At 48.5% G+C, this 18,453-nt stretch overlaps 1 protein-coding gene and 1 pseudogene across 6 annotated transcripts; one reads left to right on the forward strand and one right to left on the reverse strand.

Moving 5' to 3' along the window:
• Gm9803 (predicted gene 9803) lies at window positions 1,023-1,556 on the forward strand (annotated as a pseudogene).
• On the reverse strand, window positions 2,058-17,980 carry Mtres1 (mitochondrial transcription rescue factor 1). 6 transcript variants are annotated; one of them, NM_026411.2, is made up of 4 exons: window positions 17,879-17,957; window positions 9,615-10,096; window positions 7,537-7,609; window positions 2,058-2,347 (listed from the first exon to the last, which is right to left on the reverse strand). In NM_026411.2, the coding sequence occupies exons 2-4, from the start codon at window positions 10,082-10,084 to the stop codon at window positions 2,168-2,170; spliced, it is 723 nt and encodes a 240-aa protein (NP_080687.1). In that variant the 5' UTR covers window positions 10,085-10,096; window positions 17,879-17,957; the 3' UTR covers window positions 2,058-2,167. The 6 variants fall into 6 exon arrangements, with proteins under 6 accessions (NP_080687.1, XP_006512896.1, XP_006512897.1 ...); XM_006512833.4 differs by having other exon boundaries at window positions 2,072-2,347; window positions 9,615-10,394; window positions 17,879-17,958; XM_006512834.3 differs by having other exon boundaries at window positions 2,072-2,347; window positions 9,615-10,331; window positions 17,879-17,918.
• Between the last annotated feature and the right edge of the window lie 473 nt (window positions 17,981-18,453).

An 18,453-nucleotide genomic window follows, 5' to 3' on the forward strand; every position in this document is an offset into this window, starting at 1 on the left:
AGCCCTAAAAGAAAGCATTCCAAATGGATTCTAAGTAGCACAGTTAGAATTAGGGGGTCAATTTTACTCCTTCCGAACAACAGAAGACAAACCAAAGAGAACCAACACTGGGGTTCATCGAGACAACTGGTAAAAGGTTCCCCCAGAGGTTATCTTGTCGTGACCTGAAGGACAAACATGACTCTGCTGGCTTTGGCCACAAGATACCTTAAACATAGCCCCTACACCAGGGAAATATTTAAAGGGACACTTAAGGAGCCAGGAATGGTGTTACATATATATTCTATAATCCTCACTCTGGACAGTTACAGGCAGGAGCAACTAAAGGCCAGCCTGAGCTATCAGACACTCCCATCTCAAAAAATAAAACAGACGTGGTGGTGCCTGACCACGTGGTGTCTTTAACCCTAGTACTCAGGAGGCAGAGGAAGGTGGTTTTGAGGCTAGCCAGGGTTACACAGTGAGACCCTGTGTGTTGGTTTGAATAGGTATAGCCACCACAGATAGACTCCTATGTTTGAATGCTTGGTCACAGGGAGTAGCACTATTAGGTGTGGCCTTGTTGGAGGAAGCATGTCACTGTGGGGGCAGACTTAAGATTTCATGTGCTCACAAAAGTGGCTCACAAAGTCTCTGTCTGCTGCCTTCAGATCAAGATGCAGAACTCTCAGCTTCTTCAGCACCATGTCTGTCTACATGCCACCATGTTTCCTGCCATGGCAATAATAGACTAAACCGGGGGCTGGAGAAATGGCTTAGAGGTTAAGAGCACTGACTGCTCTTCCGAAGGTCATGAGTTCAAATCCCAGCAACCACATGGTGGCTCACAACCACCTTTAATGTGATCTGATGCCCTCTTCTGGAGTGTCTGAAGACAGCTACAGTGTACTTACATATAATAAATAAATAAATAAATAAATAAATAAATAAATAAATAAATAAATCCTTTAAAAAAAAATAGACTAAACCTCTGAAACTGTAAGCCAGCCCCAATGAAATGTTTTCCTTTATAAGAGTTTCGGTGACCTCTGACCCACCAGCAACCCTTGAGCTGGTCCCACTGGGTCGGGAAGCGGCACCCGTCCCCCTAAAGTGGAGCGTCCGCCATGGCCAAGTACCTGGCCCAGATCATTGTGATGGGTGTGCAGGTGGTGGGCAGAGCCTTTGCCAGGGCCCTGAGGCAGGAGTTTGCAGCCAGCCAGGCAGCCGCTGACGCTCGAGGGCGTGCTGGGCACCAGTCTGCAGCTGCATCCAATCTCTCTGGCCTCAGCCTCCAGGAAGCCCAGCAGATTCTCAACGTCTCCAAGCTGAGCCCCGAGGAGGTCCAGAAGAATTATGAACACCTATTTAAAGTGAATGATAAGTCCGTGGGTGGCTCTTTCTACCTGCAGTCAAAGGTTGTCCGTGCAAAGGAACGTCTAGATGAGGAACTCCGAATACAAGCCCAGGAAGACAGAGAGAAAGGGCAGAAGCCCAAAACGTGACTGCTGGGCTCTCCACACCCCAGCCATTGCCTCATAATTTATAGCCTAGTAATAAATGTCTTTTGCGTGTTTAAAAAAAAAAAAAAAAAAAAAAAAAAAGAGTTTCGGTGGTCATGGTGTCTCTTCACAGCAATAAAACCCTAAGACACACCATCTAACAAAAAACAAAACAAAAATCAACAATAAAACAAAACCCACAAAGAAACAAGGCCAATGTATTTTACAGTGACTCCTGAGGTAGTTAATGTGGGAAATGTCAGACAAGCTGTAATGTCCTGCCGGGCACCTTTACTCCCAGCACTTGGGAGGCAGAGGCAGGCGGATTTCTGAGTTCGAGGCCAGCCTGGTCTACAAAGTGAGTTCCAGGACAGCCAGGGCTACACAGAGAAACCCTGTCTGGAAAAACAAACCAAAACCAACAACATCAACAAAAACGCTGTAATGTCCTTTCTTGGCCTGGGCTCCTCCAGAATCTGTCTCTGCACACAACAAGGGGGCTCTCAGAATGCCAGGTCTAAGGGAGCACAGGCCAGCGCCAGAGGGAAACCCACAGACCGCAGCTTCCACAGAGTGCTCCGGTGACCCCATAAATGACAGGAGAACTTTATTTTAATAAAAACGTCCTCTTTTTATGCTCCCCCACCCCCTGACAATTAGGAGGCAGTCTGTGGGAGAAGTGATGTTTATTTAGACAGAGTCTTTTTAGGCAGCTTTAAGCTCTTCCATCGGCGCAACACCACCCGGTGCTTGTCGTTCTCAGTCTTCTCTTCATAGACCTTTTTCAGGAGAATTCGCATCACCACCTCTGTTCCTGTCTCTTTGTTCTCTCCAGTGATGAGATCCAAGGTATCTCCCACCTTCACCTGAGGACACAGGGAGACAACCTTTATCCATTCTGGGAAACTTAGGCCAATTCAAACAGCCCTGCTTTGCTTTAATGTGGTGACTGTCACATAGGAAGAGCAAGGGAGACAGCCTGACACTCTTGAGGCTGTCACCCTAGTTCTGAACTGCATGGCTGGGAAGGCATACAGGAGGGGGCCTCAAGCACAGGGGCCAGACTGCAGGCAGCAGTGGCTTCCATCTGACATCCACGCCTGGCCTGCCGAGGATTGAGGCTGGGGAAGGTCATCGGTCAGGTCGCTGAGGGACAAACCTGTCTGTCTGGGCAACACTGAAAGGTAGGGCACAGCCTTAGCAAGAATGTGCAAAAGACAGCACTGCATGCACCAGGAAGAAGGCAGCACTAAGCTTTAGCCGGGATGCCCTAAAATGGGATGGGACAGTTTCATAGACATCAGTCATCATGGTTGCTGGCTGCCCCATGAGAGAGACTCATGGAAAGAGACCAGCTTCAGACCACAGAGGTGGACAGCACACAAGAGGCGAGTTGGCTCCAGGAGCTGAGGCCAAACTAACCTTACCAGAGGACTTGCTGCTAAAGCTTGTCACCCTGGAGAGCCATGTTACCACCAGGCCCTCTGCAAGGACTTGGTCCATGTTTGGCACATGGCAACACCTGGCAGATACCTGGTTCACTCAGCTCATTAGAGAATCTGGCCAGGAACTCAGGAGGTGCTCAAAACAGCCTGGCTACACGCTGCTGTTTCTGCCAAAATATAAGCCAGAAAGAGCATGGTGCTCCCCCTCCCCCACCCCGAACCCCCACCCAGCTTCTATTGAGTAAAGCATCTCATATGTGGGCCGCTGACTCTGTTGAAGGGTCTGAAGGGATTGCTCAGTGATTAACAGTGGTCACTGTTCTTGTTTGCCTTGCTGTGCACATGCTGCACAGACACACATGTGGGCAAAACACCCATTCACATAAAATAAGTTATTTACAGATTTTAAAATGAGTATACTAAGACAAACAAGAAACCAAGCCCCCCCCCCCATAAGCGGTCATGCACAGCTTAGAAACTGGTCCATTTCATTCAGTCACTTCCGTCTTTTAGATGCATTTGTGTGTGGGCATCGGCCTGCGTGGATGGCTAGGTGCCATGTGCACGCCTGGTTCCCCTGAAGGTCACAGGTAGAATGGAGCTCTTGGAATTGCAGCACAGGCAGTTGTCAGCCACCATGTGGTACTGGGAATCGAACCTGGAACCTCTGCAAGAGCAGCAAGCACTTTTAGTTGCTGAGCCATCTCGAGCCCCTAACTTAAAAATTTCGAAACCATTTAGTTTGGGGTGTGGGACACACTGTGTGGAACTTGAAACCTCTGCAGAGCTGTTCTCTCCTTCAACCACATGGGCTCAGGGAAGGGACTTTAGTTACGAGGCTTGGCAGCAAGCACCGCTGTCTGCTGAGCCATCTCACCAACCCAGTTACTTAGGCTGGATATGGTTGCTCATGCCTATAAACCCAGCAGAGGCAGGAGGATTGCTGCAAGTTTTTAGTGAGATCATATTACAGAAAAAAAAAAAAGTTGAAGGAGACAGGAAAGGAGGAAGAGGAGGGGAAGAGGAAGGAGTAGACACTGCAAGAGTATAAAGGGGAAAGGAAGGAAGTCAGGCGTGGGGCCCAAGAGAGATTAATGGAGAGGTGAATACAATCAAAACATATTGCACACAGGCATGAAAAATGAAATGTTATTATGAATAATTAATATGTGCTAATAAAAGTGTTTTTAAAAGGGAAAGGGGAAAAAAGTGATGACATTTCTTCCTTCTAGGGCTCAGACAATGTTTGCTCTTAGTGCAGCCAGCTCCTGGGAGGGGAGTTTAAGGCAGGGTGTGTGAGTGAGTCCCCACACTTTGGCTTCTCAAGCCACCTCCGCAGAGCAGGGTTAACACAGCACCGTGCACTCTGGACCCCGCCTAGACTGCAGAACACACAAAAGCTTTGCTCAGTGGCAGGCGGGGAACAGAGGGATTGAGCTGCAGCACCAGACAAGCTGGACCTCAGGGCCTGTGGCCAGGCTCTGGCTCCACGGAGCAGGCTGGGGAAGCAGGCATGCTTTATTTAGTCCCATCCAAGGCCTGGTCCTCTCAAGACACAAAGCAAAACTGGCTGGGGTTAGGGGCTGTTTCAAATATCTACATTTCAAATCTCTGCTTAGCTGCAGTTTCTATGGCTACCAGGCTTCTTAGTAACGAGGCAGGGAGCTAGTGTTAATGCCGGCCTCTGCCTTTGCTGACCCTCAGGAGGAATCTGGAAAGCGGCTGAGGCAACAGAACACCCAAGGCAGGAGGAGCAGAGCAATTAGGCTGCAGCTAACAATACCTCAAAGCAGGGGAAGAAAAACAGGCTTATGGAGTTTGCAAATGAGTCCAGCCAGGAGGGCATCCAGAGGTACTGCAGCCCAGCCACAGCCCAGAAAGCAATAGAGAAGGGTGGAGAAGGCCCATCTGGAGCAGTGGCTTTTGTGCAGCTCACTGAACAATGGCTGCCGGGTCATCCTGCACCTGCCAGCCAAGGTTATCAGAGCTCCCGGGCCTCGACTAACAGGTGAGACAAGAATGGAGGCCATCTCTCTGTGTCCACACAGGCAGCAACAATGGACTACATCATCCCCAGGAGCAGGCACTCAAAGTCTCAATGTTCACCGATGCACACATGACAGACACACTTCCTGTTCCACACCCCAGGGCAACTCCAGGTAGCTCAGATCCTGCCCTAGCAGGCCTCGGAACATGAAAGGAGAATAAAAACCACCCTTCAAAACCGTCTGCCTCCTCATTACCCCTCAGTGCTGATGGGTTACGCTTCCAAGCAAGGGCCATAGGTTTTAAGCCACCCTCTATCCCCAGACAGGTGTCACACATCTCAGGCTGGCCTCAGATTCAAGCGGGGATGCCCTTGAATTTCTCACCCTTCCGCCTGCCGCATGCTTGAACCTGGGGCTTCTTTCACATGCTCGGCAGGCACCCTACAGGAGAGCTGCGTCCCTAGTCCCACTTCCAAACTTTTAATTAAAGCTTTCTTACATTTTCCTTATTGAGTTTTGTTAAGTGATAATCTCATGGTTAAAAACCATGGTAGAACATCCGTGAGGCAAAGGCAGGCAGATCTCTCTGAGTTCAGGCCAGCCTAGTCTTACTTAGTGAGACCCTGTCTCAAATACACAAAAACCTCATTATCTGTATCTCAGAGGGAGGGTGAGGCAGCCAGGCCCGGCACCTTGCAGCAATGCCTGACGACCGAGTTCTGTCCCTGAAACCAACATGGAGGGTTGGTGGGAAAGAAGCCACTGCTTCACGCTGTCCTCTAACCTCCACCTACATCCATGCCGTGACATGCATGTCCTACACTCCCCACTCCCCAACTAAATATATTTTTTTTAAGCTGGAAAATAAAAGGCATGAAGGAAATTAATAGAGGAGAGCTGGGGAGTTGGCGCGGCAGCCAGGCACAGTTGTTGCTCTTGCAGACTTGGACTTGGTACCCAGCACTCCCACAGCGGCTCACAACCATCCTTAACTCCAGCTCTGGGAGACTTGGTACCCTCTTGTGGCCTCTGTGGGCAGCAGGCATAATTATGCACAAACATATTTGCAGGCATTTATATACATAAAATAAATTAAAAAAATAAAATTCAAAATATAAAAGGCATGAAGAAAATGACTACAGCTGGAGGGGCGGCTTAGCAGTTAAGAGCATCTTCCGGCCAGCTGCCTGTTGCTATTGCAAAGGACCCTGGTGTGGTTCCCAGAAATCACTGTGGCTCACAACCAATCACCTGCAACTCTAGTGCCAGGGGGGTCTTCTGACTTCCACAGGACTGCATGCGCACGCGCACACAAGCAAGACACTCAAGCACAAAGAAAGCTTAATACATTTGAAAGCTTAATAATATCCCATAAAAACCTATTTTAAGATAAATATGAGTAATATTTAATTCAAAATATATGGAGCATATTGAACATATGAATACATTATTTTGTTGTTGTTGTTAAGATAGTCTTGGCCAGCCTGGAACTAGATGAGATGAGCAGATCTGGCTGGCTGAATCTGTGGCAGTCTTCCTGACTCTGCCTTTGTGTGTGTGTGTGTTTATGTGTGTATGTGTGTGTATGTGTATGTGTGCAGACAGCATCTCAGGTAGCCCAGGCTGACCTAGAACTCCTGATCCCCGTTTCTCCATTTCCCGAGTGCGGCTTTACATACGTGCACTAAGAACACTGTTTAACAGAATTTTACTTTTACACGAGTGTGTGTATGTTTGTATCTGTGTGTGTGAGAGAGAGAAACAGAAAGATACAGACAGACAGGCAGGCAGACAGGCAGGCAGACAGAGAGACATGTTACACAGCAAATGTTGGAAGTACCTCCTTTTATCAGTTGGGGGTTTTGTGTGGTTTATTTTATTTTATTTTTTAAAATATTTATTTATTTATTATATGTAAGTACACTGTAGCTGTCCTCAGACACTCCAGAAGAGGGAGTCAGATCTTGTTACAGATGGTTGTGAGCCACCATGTGGTTGCTGGGATTTGAACTCTGGACCTTTGGAAGAGCAGTCGGGTGCTCTAACCCACTGAGCCATCTCACCAGCTTGTGTGGTTTATTTTTTGAGACACAGTCTCACTGTGCAGCCCTGGCTGACCTGGGACCCACATTCTGGCCTCAGCCTTCCACTCAGTGCTGGGGTGACAAGGTGTCACCACCCTGGCTCCATGTCTTTCAATTAGTAGTGCTAATACGAACTTGTTGGGAAATGAGGGGCATCTTTTTTGCCAGCTGCCTGTCAGAAAGCAGAGCTCCAAGGAGAGCCCCTGCTGAAGTGACCAGAGTCACACCCCTGCTTAGGTGACCCTGCTTGGTCAACCTTTCCCGTGTCATCTACTTGCCATGATTCCATGGGGCTAACGTTAATACCTAGATGTCTGAGTAAGGATGGCCGCAGTCCTGAGGGTGGCTGATTCCAAATTCTTCTCAGGACTCAATGGCCGAGAAGAGACAGTGGCCTGTAGGTGGTTCCCACAAGCATGACCAGGACTCAGAGGACCTCAGAGAAGGCACCAGGGCCCCCAGGGAGTCACAGGGACAGCACTGAGTAGCAGAGCGACAGACAGGACCGTGGGGCTGTCATGGCGGCGGTTTGGCTCACCGTTCTGCTTTTCTTCCACAACTTCTCCCCATTCAGTCTGAGTTCACCTTTGTAGAATGCATCTTCTACTTTGCTATTAAAAAGAAAAAAAAAAACCACTTAAAATTGAAATCACTCAATGATCACACAGCTTTGAGAAAAGCAGCTGCTGTTAGCGTCTGCTCGGTGAGTCCCCACAGCACCCTGCGCTTGGACGAAAGTCACGAAGTGAAAGCGGCCATCACTGACGGGCATCTAACAGGAGACCACAGGGTACTTCTGACTCTGAAAAGGCTCGCTGCTTCTCAGGCAGGTGGCTGCTCATGAGTCACAATGGTCAGAATGAAAGGGGGGTTTCCTGCCCCTCAGCTACCTGCTTGGCACTCAAGAGTGCAAAACCAGGCACCACACATATGGAACTGCCTGTGTGCACCCAGGGCGGAGTAATTCCAATCAAACAGCCATTCACCTCTGAATTTAACCCCCTGGTGACCTGACTCCAGATGACTGACACCTGGCTCTGCTTAATAAAGGGAGCAGCCAGCATTCAGGCCCTAGAGGAGTTGGCCAGATGTCAGACAGCAACCAGCAATCCTGATCAGGATGCTCAAAGCAGGGCCTACAGTCTTATATGTTCTGTGGATTCAAACAGTAAAGGACACAATTAGTGATGCCACAAAAGATACAAATTACATACGGAAATCTTCAATTTGCTCTTCTTACCTTGGCTATCCCCATCAATGACAGAGAACAGAGAGTGAACCCACACTTTGGTCACTAGCAGCACCCAGCAGAGAGAATGGCTGCACTAAAGGCACCTCAGCATCCACCCTCCCACCCCTGTGAAGGCGCTGCATGGGACACGGTGTTTGTCACAGCTCAAATCCACGCACAACAGCCTCCTGCACGCTGGGCCTAGGCACAGTGCTGGACACAGACCTTAATCCTACCTGGAGGCTGAAGCAGGAGGATTTCAGTGAGTTGTAGGCCAGCATGGGCTATAGAGTGATAATGTGGCTTTACAGGGTAAAGGGGGTGGGGGGTTGGAGGTGGAACCCACAAAGCTGCAAGGACAGAACCAACTTCACAATGCAGTCTTGAGTCCACATGATAGGGTCTGCACATCCTGCCTATCACACATGGACACTGGATACATTTTAAAAAGGAGCCTGGCCGTTACCGTCTAAAGTAGCCCTCTCAGCCCTAATCACAGCAGAGACATTCCAGTATGTACAGAAGGCCGCTTACTAGGAGCCCAAAACAACAGTCTTTTGGTCCAAGAACCCACTCTCTGCTTCCTCAGACAGCCTCTCAATATATAGTTCAGATCGGCTTCTAACTGTCTCCTGACGTAGCCCCACATATGCTGGGACTGCAGGCATGGCCCAGAGCTTTAGGTCGGACTGCAGTCCTTTGTGTGCATCTCTGAGAATGTACCGTCATAGTGAGTCTGTGCAGGCCAGAGGACTACCTCAGAGACCAGCTCTCTCCTGCTCCTTTCTGGGATCAGGAATCAGAGTCAAGTCGGCATGTCTATATGCAAGCCACCTCAATGCCCAGAAACTGCATTCTAGTTTAGTGTGTGTGTGTGTGTGACTGTGGGTCCACATCTGCCCTGGCACATGTATCTGTGACAACTGTGTGAGTCAGTTCTTTCATTATCCTCTGTGGACCCCAGGAATTGATTGTCGGCTGTCAGACCCACCGACCAGTACTCCTATCCACTGAGCTAACATGATAGCCCCATGACCTGTGTTCTTAACTATCACCTCCTATTCATCTAGTTGATTCTGGGATGTACTTTCTCATGCTGCAGTAAATGGGAAATCCTAGTGGTTTTCTGTAGCTATGTATGCTTTCTCTTTAAGAGGTTATCACTAGGGATAGAGGCATGGTTCAGTGGTAAAACACTCGCCTACCACGTACAAGTCTCTGGGTTCGATCCCCAGCACTGTAGAGAAAACCAACTGGAATAGGTCACGTGTAAAGTCCTTTCACATCTATGGTTATTACTCCCCATGACAGAGGACACCAAGTGACTGGCACGTGGCATCCCACCAGGTAGACAGGTGGTTCCTGATGACATGAGTCATACTCACTTTCTCCCCACGTCAAGGCCCGTCTTCAGGATGACGTCGTACCGGAAAGACTGCACCACCTTTTCCAGGTCTTTGTAGTCCTTCGCCACACCAGGCTCACTCTCAAGCTCCTCCTCCTGCTCGCTCCTCTCGGGGTAACTGGTCTCCTCGTCGGAGTCCTCTTCGTCTGCCTCTTTTTGCAGGGTCTTTTTCGTAGATTTTTTGGAGTTTATATTGCTTTTGAGTCGTATAGAAAATGGAAAATAACATTCTGGAGATACTAAAAGCTCTGGGAGTCGCAGAGAGAAAATGTTACGGAAAAGTGTTTTATAATTTGATGTGTTTAACTTGGTACTGGAAAAATACAAGTATCGGTTCCAGGAAGCACAAAGTTTGTGTGACGATGTCCCCTGAATCACACCCCAGAGTCTGGTCCAGGCATCTGGCTTCCTTAGAGCACCTGTGAGCAGTCTGACACCAGGCACGGCCATGCTGCTCAGGACCTGCGAAGGAAAACAGTGGCGCGTTGTCACAGCGTGGTCAGTGCTGCAGAGCTGTGCTTAGCACACAGGCGTGAACACGCCTCGCACACTACATAACTAGCACTGCATCTCCACCTCCCGCAGGGCTGGGTCAGTCCACTCGGGCCGAGAGCCAAGCACACTACAGGGATCTTCCTAGCTGCAATCAATCTGCTTGCTCGCAGGGCCGTCTCAGGGGTCCAGTGAGGCACAAAACCTACGGAAAACACTGGTTTGGTTCTTCTTCCTCACCGCAAAGAGCACTGGGTACTGATCACAACTGAAAAATATTAGCAGTAGTTACTAATGGTTTGTTTTAAAAAATAAAATAAAAATAAAAATAAAAAAAAGGCTGGACATGGTGGCACACACCTCTCATCCCGGCAGTTAGGATGCAGAGGCAGGAGGCCCTCCGAGTTCCAGGCCAGCTTGACCTATTGGCAAATTCCAGGCCAGCCATGGCTACACAAAGGAATCCTGTCTGGAAAAACAAGAACACAGACAAACAAACAAACAAACAAACAAACAAAGGAGTTCATGAAATCCACAGACAGCGCCTCTCCCAACCTTATTTCCACCTAGATCCTGAGAAGTCAGAGCAGCACAAGTGAGCAGGACAGACAGCTCTGTGTGTCCATGGCTCGCATCTCCCTCCACTCCTTAGTAGAACTCTACAAGAGGGGGAGGAGGGGAATGGAGCCCACAAACTAGGCAGGCAGTCATTTCTGGACACCCCAGAGAGCAATCAAATCCTAGTCACTATAAATGTGGAAACAATCTTACAGCGGTGGCAGGCCTCCTAGAATAATCACAATATAAATGGCTTACTCACTCTCTTTATTTCTTTTTCCTTCCTTCCTTCCTTCCTTCCCTCATCCATCCATCCATCCATCCATCCATCCATCCATCCATCCATCTATCTGAGACAGGGCCTCTCTACTTATCTATCTATCTATCTATCTATCTATCTATCTATCTATCTATCTATCTATCTATCTATCTGAGATAGGGCCTCTCTACTTAGCCCTGGCTGTCCTGGAACTCACTACATAAGCCAGGTTGGCCTCAAATTCAGAGATCCTACCTCTGCCTCTTGAGGGCTGGGATGAAAGGCGTGTGGGAGCACATCAGGCCAGGATGGTTTAAAGACCATGATTTGCTAATAAGATAAGAGATTTCATAAGCTTAAATAATACACACATAAAACCTGACAGCTGGTCGGCATTCTCATATTTGGGGTCTGAGACTCACTTCCTCTCTTTGATAATGAGCCTCATGATTTTTCCTTCCTAGTTTCCATTCATTACAAGGCTGATAACAATGTCTGTGTGGCTCACAGAAAACACACAGGGAGCCACTCCTCCTAACTTTTGGTTAATCTTTAGAGTGTAGAATAAGCCAACAGCACAGGCTTGGCTCTGATCCCACCATCCTTGGAACCTCAACTAAATCCTGAATGACAGGGATTTCAGGGCTCATGGCTGTTTTTTTGTTTTAATGTACTGTCAAAGGAATAGCTAAGCAAAGCCAGTAGGGTTTTCTTGTTTGAAATGTTCTACTTCTAGCTCTGTTTATTTTGTGTGTGAGTGTCTTGCTTGTATATTTATGTGTACCATGTGTGTGCCTAGTGCCCTCAGGAGTCAGAAGATGGTGCTGGATCTCCTGGAACTGCAGCGACCGATGGCTGTGAGCTATCACGTACAGGCTGGAAACCCAGCCCTGGCCCTCGGCAAGATCAAAGTGTTCTTAACCACTGAGTCAACACTCCAGCCCCTTAATAAAGGAAAAACAGAGAAAAAGATAAAAATAAAATTAAAAAGATAAAAAAGAAAAAATATATACTATATATTACTTTATTTATCCATCTGTTTTGGCTGCATGTGTGTCTGTGCACCACTGCACGCCTGGTACCTGTGGCAGCCAGGAAGGTGTTACAGCCTGGAACTGGAACCAAGATGACTGTGAGCCATCCTGTGGGAGCTGGGAATAGACCGAGACTATGTAAGAGCAATGAGTGCTCTTTTTGTTGTTTTGGTTTTCTGAGACAGGATTTCTTGGTGTAGTTCTAGCTATCCCAGAACTAATCTAGTAGACCAGGTTGGCCTTGAGCTCAGAGATCTGCCTGCCTCTGCCTCCCAAGTGCTGAGATTAAAGGCGTGTGCTACCACACCTGTCCCTCAACAAGTGTTCTTGACCACTGAACCATCTATCTATTCCCAGCCCCTAGTTTTGGTTTTTGAGACAGGGTCTCCTCCTGAAGCGCAGGCTGCTCTGGAACTCACTCACAGTCCACACTTGTCTCAGATGATGAGTGATCCTTTTACCTCAGCTTCAAAGTACTATGATTGCAGGCACAGGTGCCATGTCTGGCAAGAAACGATAGTCCAATGCATTCCCATTTAATAGAGACCCACCCAAAAGAGATTTTTAACTTTGTAGGCTTAGAATAAAGAAAGAAAATAGCATATGTCTACACTGGGAATGTAGCCCAGTTGTGGACTGTTTGCTTAGCATGTACACGGCCTATTTGGTCCTAGCAATGTAAAATAAAAGGAAATGGAAGCAGTGTATTTTCTGTGCTGGCACAGCAGGAGCTCGAAATGCTGCAGTTCATGTGAGATGGCACAGCAGTTAAGGATACTGTCACCAACCTGGCCTGACAGCCAAAGTTCAATCCCCAGAACCATGTGGTAGAAGGAGAGAGGTGACCCCTGCAAACTGTCCTCTGGCCTCTACACTCACACGTGTGCAAGCACTACATAAAGGAATGAATGTTAAAAGCCCCCACTCTACAGCATACAGCTCTTTCCTTTCAGGGATATCTGGATGTCTTTCTGTATCCATCATTGGCCGCATTTTTAAAGATTTGTTCACTTTGATTTTACTTGTGTGGGTGCTGTCTTCATGTGTATCTGTGCCCTGTGTACACATGTATATCTGTGGTCCATGTATATGAAGTGCCCATAGAGGCCACAAGTGATTGTTCCTGGAATTACTGTGGACCACCATGTAGGTACTGGGAATTGAACTGAATCCTCTGAAAGAGCAGCCAGTGTTCTTATTCATTGAGCCATCTCTCCAGCCCCACAGGCAGAGGGGTACTTACCTGTACTAGGAAACCTAGCTGAAGATAGCACCTTAAATCATGTTCGTGTGTGTGTGTGTGTGTGTGTGTGTGTCTGTGTGAGCTCACAAATGTTTCAAAGCCAATTGTTACCTTTATTAGTGACTCACTCCCTCTGCCTCATCTCCCAGCAGGCAGACATCCCAAACAATGGGAGTCTAGATAGAGATGTATAAAAGCGTAAGATGGAAGGAAGGCATCAGTCTGGTTTTTGCCAGAGATGGTGACCTTTGTAGATGCCAGCAGAGAACAGGCCCCAAGGGAGGACCAGGAGAAGCCAGAGCTGGTTGGGAGAGCCCTGAGTATGGAGTGAAGAATCTGAAAATGTGGCGGAGCAGATTGCGGAGCTCCTCTTAAATCAAAGCAGGGAATGCTGGGTCGTCCCACATCTGAAGCACAGAATGCTGCTGCTTGAGGTGTGTATGCATTTTCAGCACGTTGGGAATAAAGGCTCAGGAGTTCAAGATCTTTTTTGTTTTGCTTTGCTTTGTTTTGTTTTGTTCGTTTTTCAAGACAGGGTTTCTCTGTGTAGCTGGCTGTCCTGGAACTCACTTGTAGACCAGGCTGGCCTCGAACTCAGAAATCCGCCTGCCCCTGTCTCCCGAGTGCTGGGATTAAAGGCGTGCACAACCACGCCTGGCTAGGAGTTCAAGGTCAGTCTGAGATCCAAACATAAAACAGACAAACAAACAATCCAAAACAAACTAAAAAAAAAAAAAAAAAAAAAAAAGAAAGAAAAAAAAAAACCAACAACAACAAAAAACCCAACTGGGGCAGAAGGCAAAGTGCCAGTAATGTCAACTCTTAGGAGACAAGACAGGAGCACTGTTAGTCTGAGGCCAGGCCAATCTCCAATCTCACAGCAAGTTCCAGGCCAGGTAGGGAGACATATACAGGTGAGCCCATCTCACACGGTACACAGAACAAACTAGGGCCAGGGAGACAACCCAGTGCTAACTAATGGTGCTTGTTGTGCAAACAAGAACCCCCTCCCATTTAATAGGCTGAGCACAGCTGTGTATGCCTATGATCCACCCTTTGGGAAACACAGACATTGGGAGAGCTCGCTAACCAGCCAGCCACCCAGCCTAGCGATGATGGCAAGCTTCAGGTTCAGTGAGAGACCAGTCTTGAGGCAATGAGGTAGACAGTGATGGAGTGACAGAATTCCAATGACCTCACCTAGCTTCCATATCACATACACAAACATACTCACTCTCTTCACTCACACACACACACACACACACACACACACACACACACACAATTTCTTTTCCTTTTGTATGGCCTCCTGACGGTCCCAGATCTTCTGCCATCCTTATCATTTGTCCCTTTCCAGATTCTGGTAGCGCCAATATGTCTTTTGCCTTCGCACCCCCACGCCTCCCTTTTGAGGTAAGGTTTCATGTATTCTAGGCTGCTTTAAACTCACCATGCTAGCAAAGGCTACTTCCGAACTTTTGCTCCTCCCGCCTTGGCCTCTTGTACTGGGTTTACAGGTATGGATTACGATCCTTGTCCACCTGAGCAGAGTCAGTACAGAGGACCCGTGACTGCTGTTTGTAGTAAGGCCTGCTGCCAACCCTGTGCTGACTAGTGACTGTGAAACTGGACTTCAGCAGAGTTCCCCACATTCTCCAAACTTAAGTGACTCACTCTACTGAGACTGTGATCTGCTTCACACTGAGCACTTAGCTTTTCTCCTAGAAGCCTGCCCTAAGTTGCTGTGGAGGAATTCCACGCTTCCTGCATGATCCCAAGGCAGACTTGTAGATAACACCAGGCCTGGCTTCCTTCTTTTTGCCCATGTCTCTCCCTTTTCCTTACTTTGCATCATAAACCCACAATGTAATAAATCATAGCTGCGGGTATGGCTATATGCTGAGGCCCACAGACACAATGTCTAACTAAGTGTCTGACATGACCAAACCCAGAACCAAACACGTGATATCAGACCTGCTGAACCTGGAACCTTCTTCATTTTAGTTAATGTAACAGCATCTGCCTGGTGACTCAAAACAGAAGCTAGTGGCTTTCCTTTCTTTCTTTTCAAGGCAAGGTCTTGTTATATAGCCCTGTTGTCCTTCAGTTCACAGCCTCCCCGGGGCTCCCACACTTTGGGATTACAAGCACGTCACACCATGTCCCGCTTCTCATGACTTTCCACTGCCTTGCTTTGAGACAGGGTCTCAGGTAGCTCAAATTCTCTAGGCTGCCTTGAAACTCTTCTGCCTCCAAAGTGCTGGTGACTGGAGACTACAGGTGTCCACTCCTGGACAGTTTTCTTCTTCTTTTTTCGAGACAGGGTTTCTCTGTATAACCATGGCTGTCCTGGAACTCACTCTGAAGACCAGGCTGGCCTCGAACTCAGAAATCCGCCTGCCTCCCGAGTACTGGGATTAAAGGTGTGCACCACCACGCCCGGCTTCCTGGATTATTCATGTTAATTACTGTTGTTTGTATACATGGTGTATATAAGTCGTCTCTCTCTCATCTTGGCAACACATCTGGCTTTCTGGCATGGGTTTCAGGGAGTGAATACGACTTCAGGTTTGGCATGGTAAAAGTTCAGGCCAGCATGAACTACCAGGCAAGACTATAAAAGCAGCTCCCCCAAAGCATTCAAAAGAAAAAAACACTCCTGGGCCTGGTGGGGCAGGGTGATGTGACGGATCAATGGCTGCTTAGGCCAGAGTGTGGCCGAGGCCAGCCTGGTTAACTCAATGAGAGCCTGTTTCACAGAATTAAGAAAGGTGCTACTGTAAACCCGGTCCAAAAGTCCATGGCTGGGAAGATCCTGGGGAACCTGTTGTTGGTTTGCTACACAAATATGGTGTCAAAGTGCCTTCTACATATACACCCAGAAGTTAGCTTTAAAAAGCTTCTCTTTGCAGTGGGCATCAGTTAAAGTATAAACTGATTAAAGTACGGGGACTTACGTGCTCAGCCCTAAATGAGACAGCTACACCACACCCTCACACACAAAACCCAAACTAAACAAAACCTGAACAGTGACAACCGTGTCTGTCTTACTTGGTCAGCTTCAGCCCCTGCCGCACTGACACTAGTCTTCATGGTCCTTACACACAAGCAGCTATCCTTAAAGAGTGTTTTCCATGGCTACAACTGATTTAGAGCTGGGGTGATTATAAAGGATAGAGATTTTTTTTTACTCATGCCTCTAGAGTCTGGGAAATTCAAGTCAACTGCCTCTAACCCTCTTCTCCCCTTAAACAAACTCCCCTTCCCTTCTGCCCTTTAGAAGCTGCCATTTGGTGAAAGGACTTCTTGCTGCATCACAAGGTGGAAGATAAGGATGGTGTAAGCATGCCAGAGAGAGCTTGTTTTCATAACAAAGCCACGTACTCCCTTAATACCCACTAATACCGACTGTCCATTCTTCAGAAAGAACCTTCATGGCCCTGCTCTTCCTAAAGGTACTGCACCAAATTCCTAACACATGAAACTAGGGGGACACATTCTGGACAAACTAGGGACCTTTGTTCCAGACAGGCCTAGAACACTCTCACTTAGGTATCTGCAAGGAAACTCACCTTCAAGTCTAGACTCAAACACATCCCCTCAGCGGGGCCTACCCATTCCATTCCAACTATTCCAACGCAACTCCACCTTGCCAATCGGTCCCCTTTACCACACTTACCCCACCCCCAGAGCTAATCACAGGCTGCTGTGTAATTTACCAGATGCTGTCTGCATGTGCATACACTCCACAAGACTAGACTTCTTCTTCATCCCTGTTTTATTTATCTCACGTGCACAGAAATAGTGCCTGGTAATTAAAAACTTGCAGAAGCTAGGAACGCTGTTGCAAGCCTATAATTCAAGCATCTGGGAAAGAGGCAGGAGCTCACGTGTTCAAGGACATCGTTCACTATAAAAGTAAGAAGCCAGTCACAACGAGGCCGCCTTAAAAAAGTCTTATAGACCTAAGTCTGGAGGTCACCCAGACGGCACGAGAGATACAGAGAGTTTTAGTAGGAAAGTAACCCGGCAGGAGTCCATATGAAAAAATCTCCTTGACGGCAGTTTGCATTAGAGATGACTAGGAAAGAAAGCCCGTAAGGTTCGTTTCGGGTGAGATTTCTATAAAGCTATAGACTCTATAACGAAGGCTAAGACTGGCAGAAGAGCAGTGTTTAGGATACACAGGCAAAGCTGTCCTTGACCTGCACTACGCTGGGAGTGGATCCACGTTCCTTAGCGTGTCACCGCTCTGTAAGACCCGGGCCTGGCCTCCAGTTGGTTGGGTCTACAGCTACGAAACCCTTCCCTTCTGCGGACGTCGGAAGCGGACTTCTACACAAGATCGAGTTCCCCTGGAGCCCTCCCATCCCGAACCTTCCCCAGGTCCCCCAAGGTCAAAGGAAACTGGACACTCCCACGCCGCCCAGCCCCGAGTCAGTGTGTCTGCAGCTTGCTGCACCCAAGTCCGGGGACGCACAGCCTGGGCCAGCTTAATTCCCACGGTCCCGGGGTTCGAGAGGCGTCCCTAGGCAACCCCAACTCTGCGGAACGGGAAGGGTTCGCAGACACGGCCGGAGCGCCGCAGGGCAGAAGCCAGCCGAGGGCGAAGCGCCCGGCGAGGGGCTGAGCCGGCGGGCCAGTAGGGGCGCACTCACCTGCGCAGTCCGCTGGTCCCTCCCCGGACCGCGCCGACCGCAGGCGGGAGCCACCTCCGCACCTGCCCCGCCTCTTCCGCCCCAGCCTACGCAGAGAGTGGACCCCTAGGCGCATCTGAGCACGGTGGTGGCCTCACAGCGTCCCCTGCTGGACGCGGCGCCTTGGAGGACCACGCTGTTGAGGTCGGGGTGTGGGGAAGTGAGGTGGGGGGGGGGGGGGGGGGGAGAGGGGACGTGGGAGGCCCATCCCAGGCCCGCTGAGCTTGGCAGCCAGTTCCAGAAGAATTTGGTTTGGAAGCAAAAGTTCTTTCTCTCGAATAGCCAAAGCCCTGAACTTCTTAGTGAGTTATAGATGTTGTCTCCAGAAAACTGTCTTAACATCACAGAATATAAGAGTTTACTTCTAACCCGTCCGTGTGTAGGTGTATCGCTGTAATCCCAACACTGGAGAGACCGAGGTAGGAAGAATGGGGGTTCAAGGTTTTCCTTGGGTACATGACTAGGAAGTTCGAGGCCAGGCTGAGCTACAAAGAAATAAATATAAATGGGAATAAATAAAATACCTCACATTGGGT

Source organism: Mus musculus, chromosome 10 (genome assembly GCF_000001635.26).
Source record: "Mus musculus strain C57BL/6J chromosome 10, GRCm38.p6 C57BL/6J".
NCBI classification, from domain to species: Eukaryota; Metazoa; Chordata; class Mammalia; order Rodentia; family Muridae; genus Mus; species Mus musculus.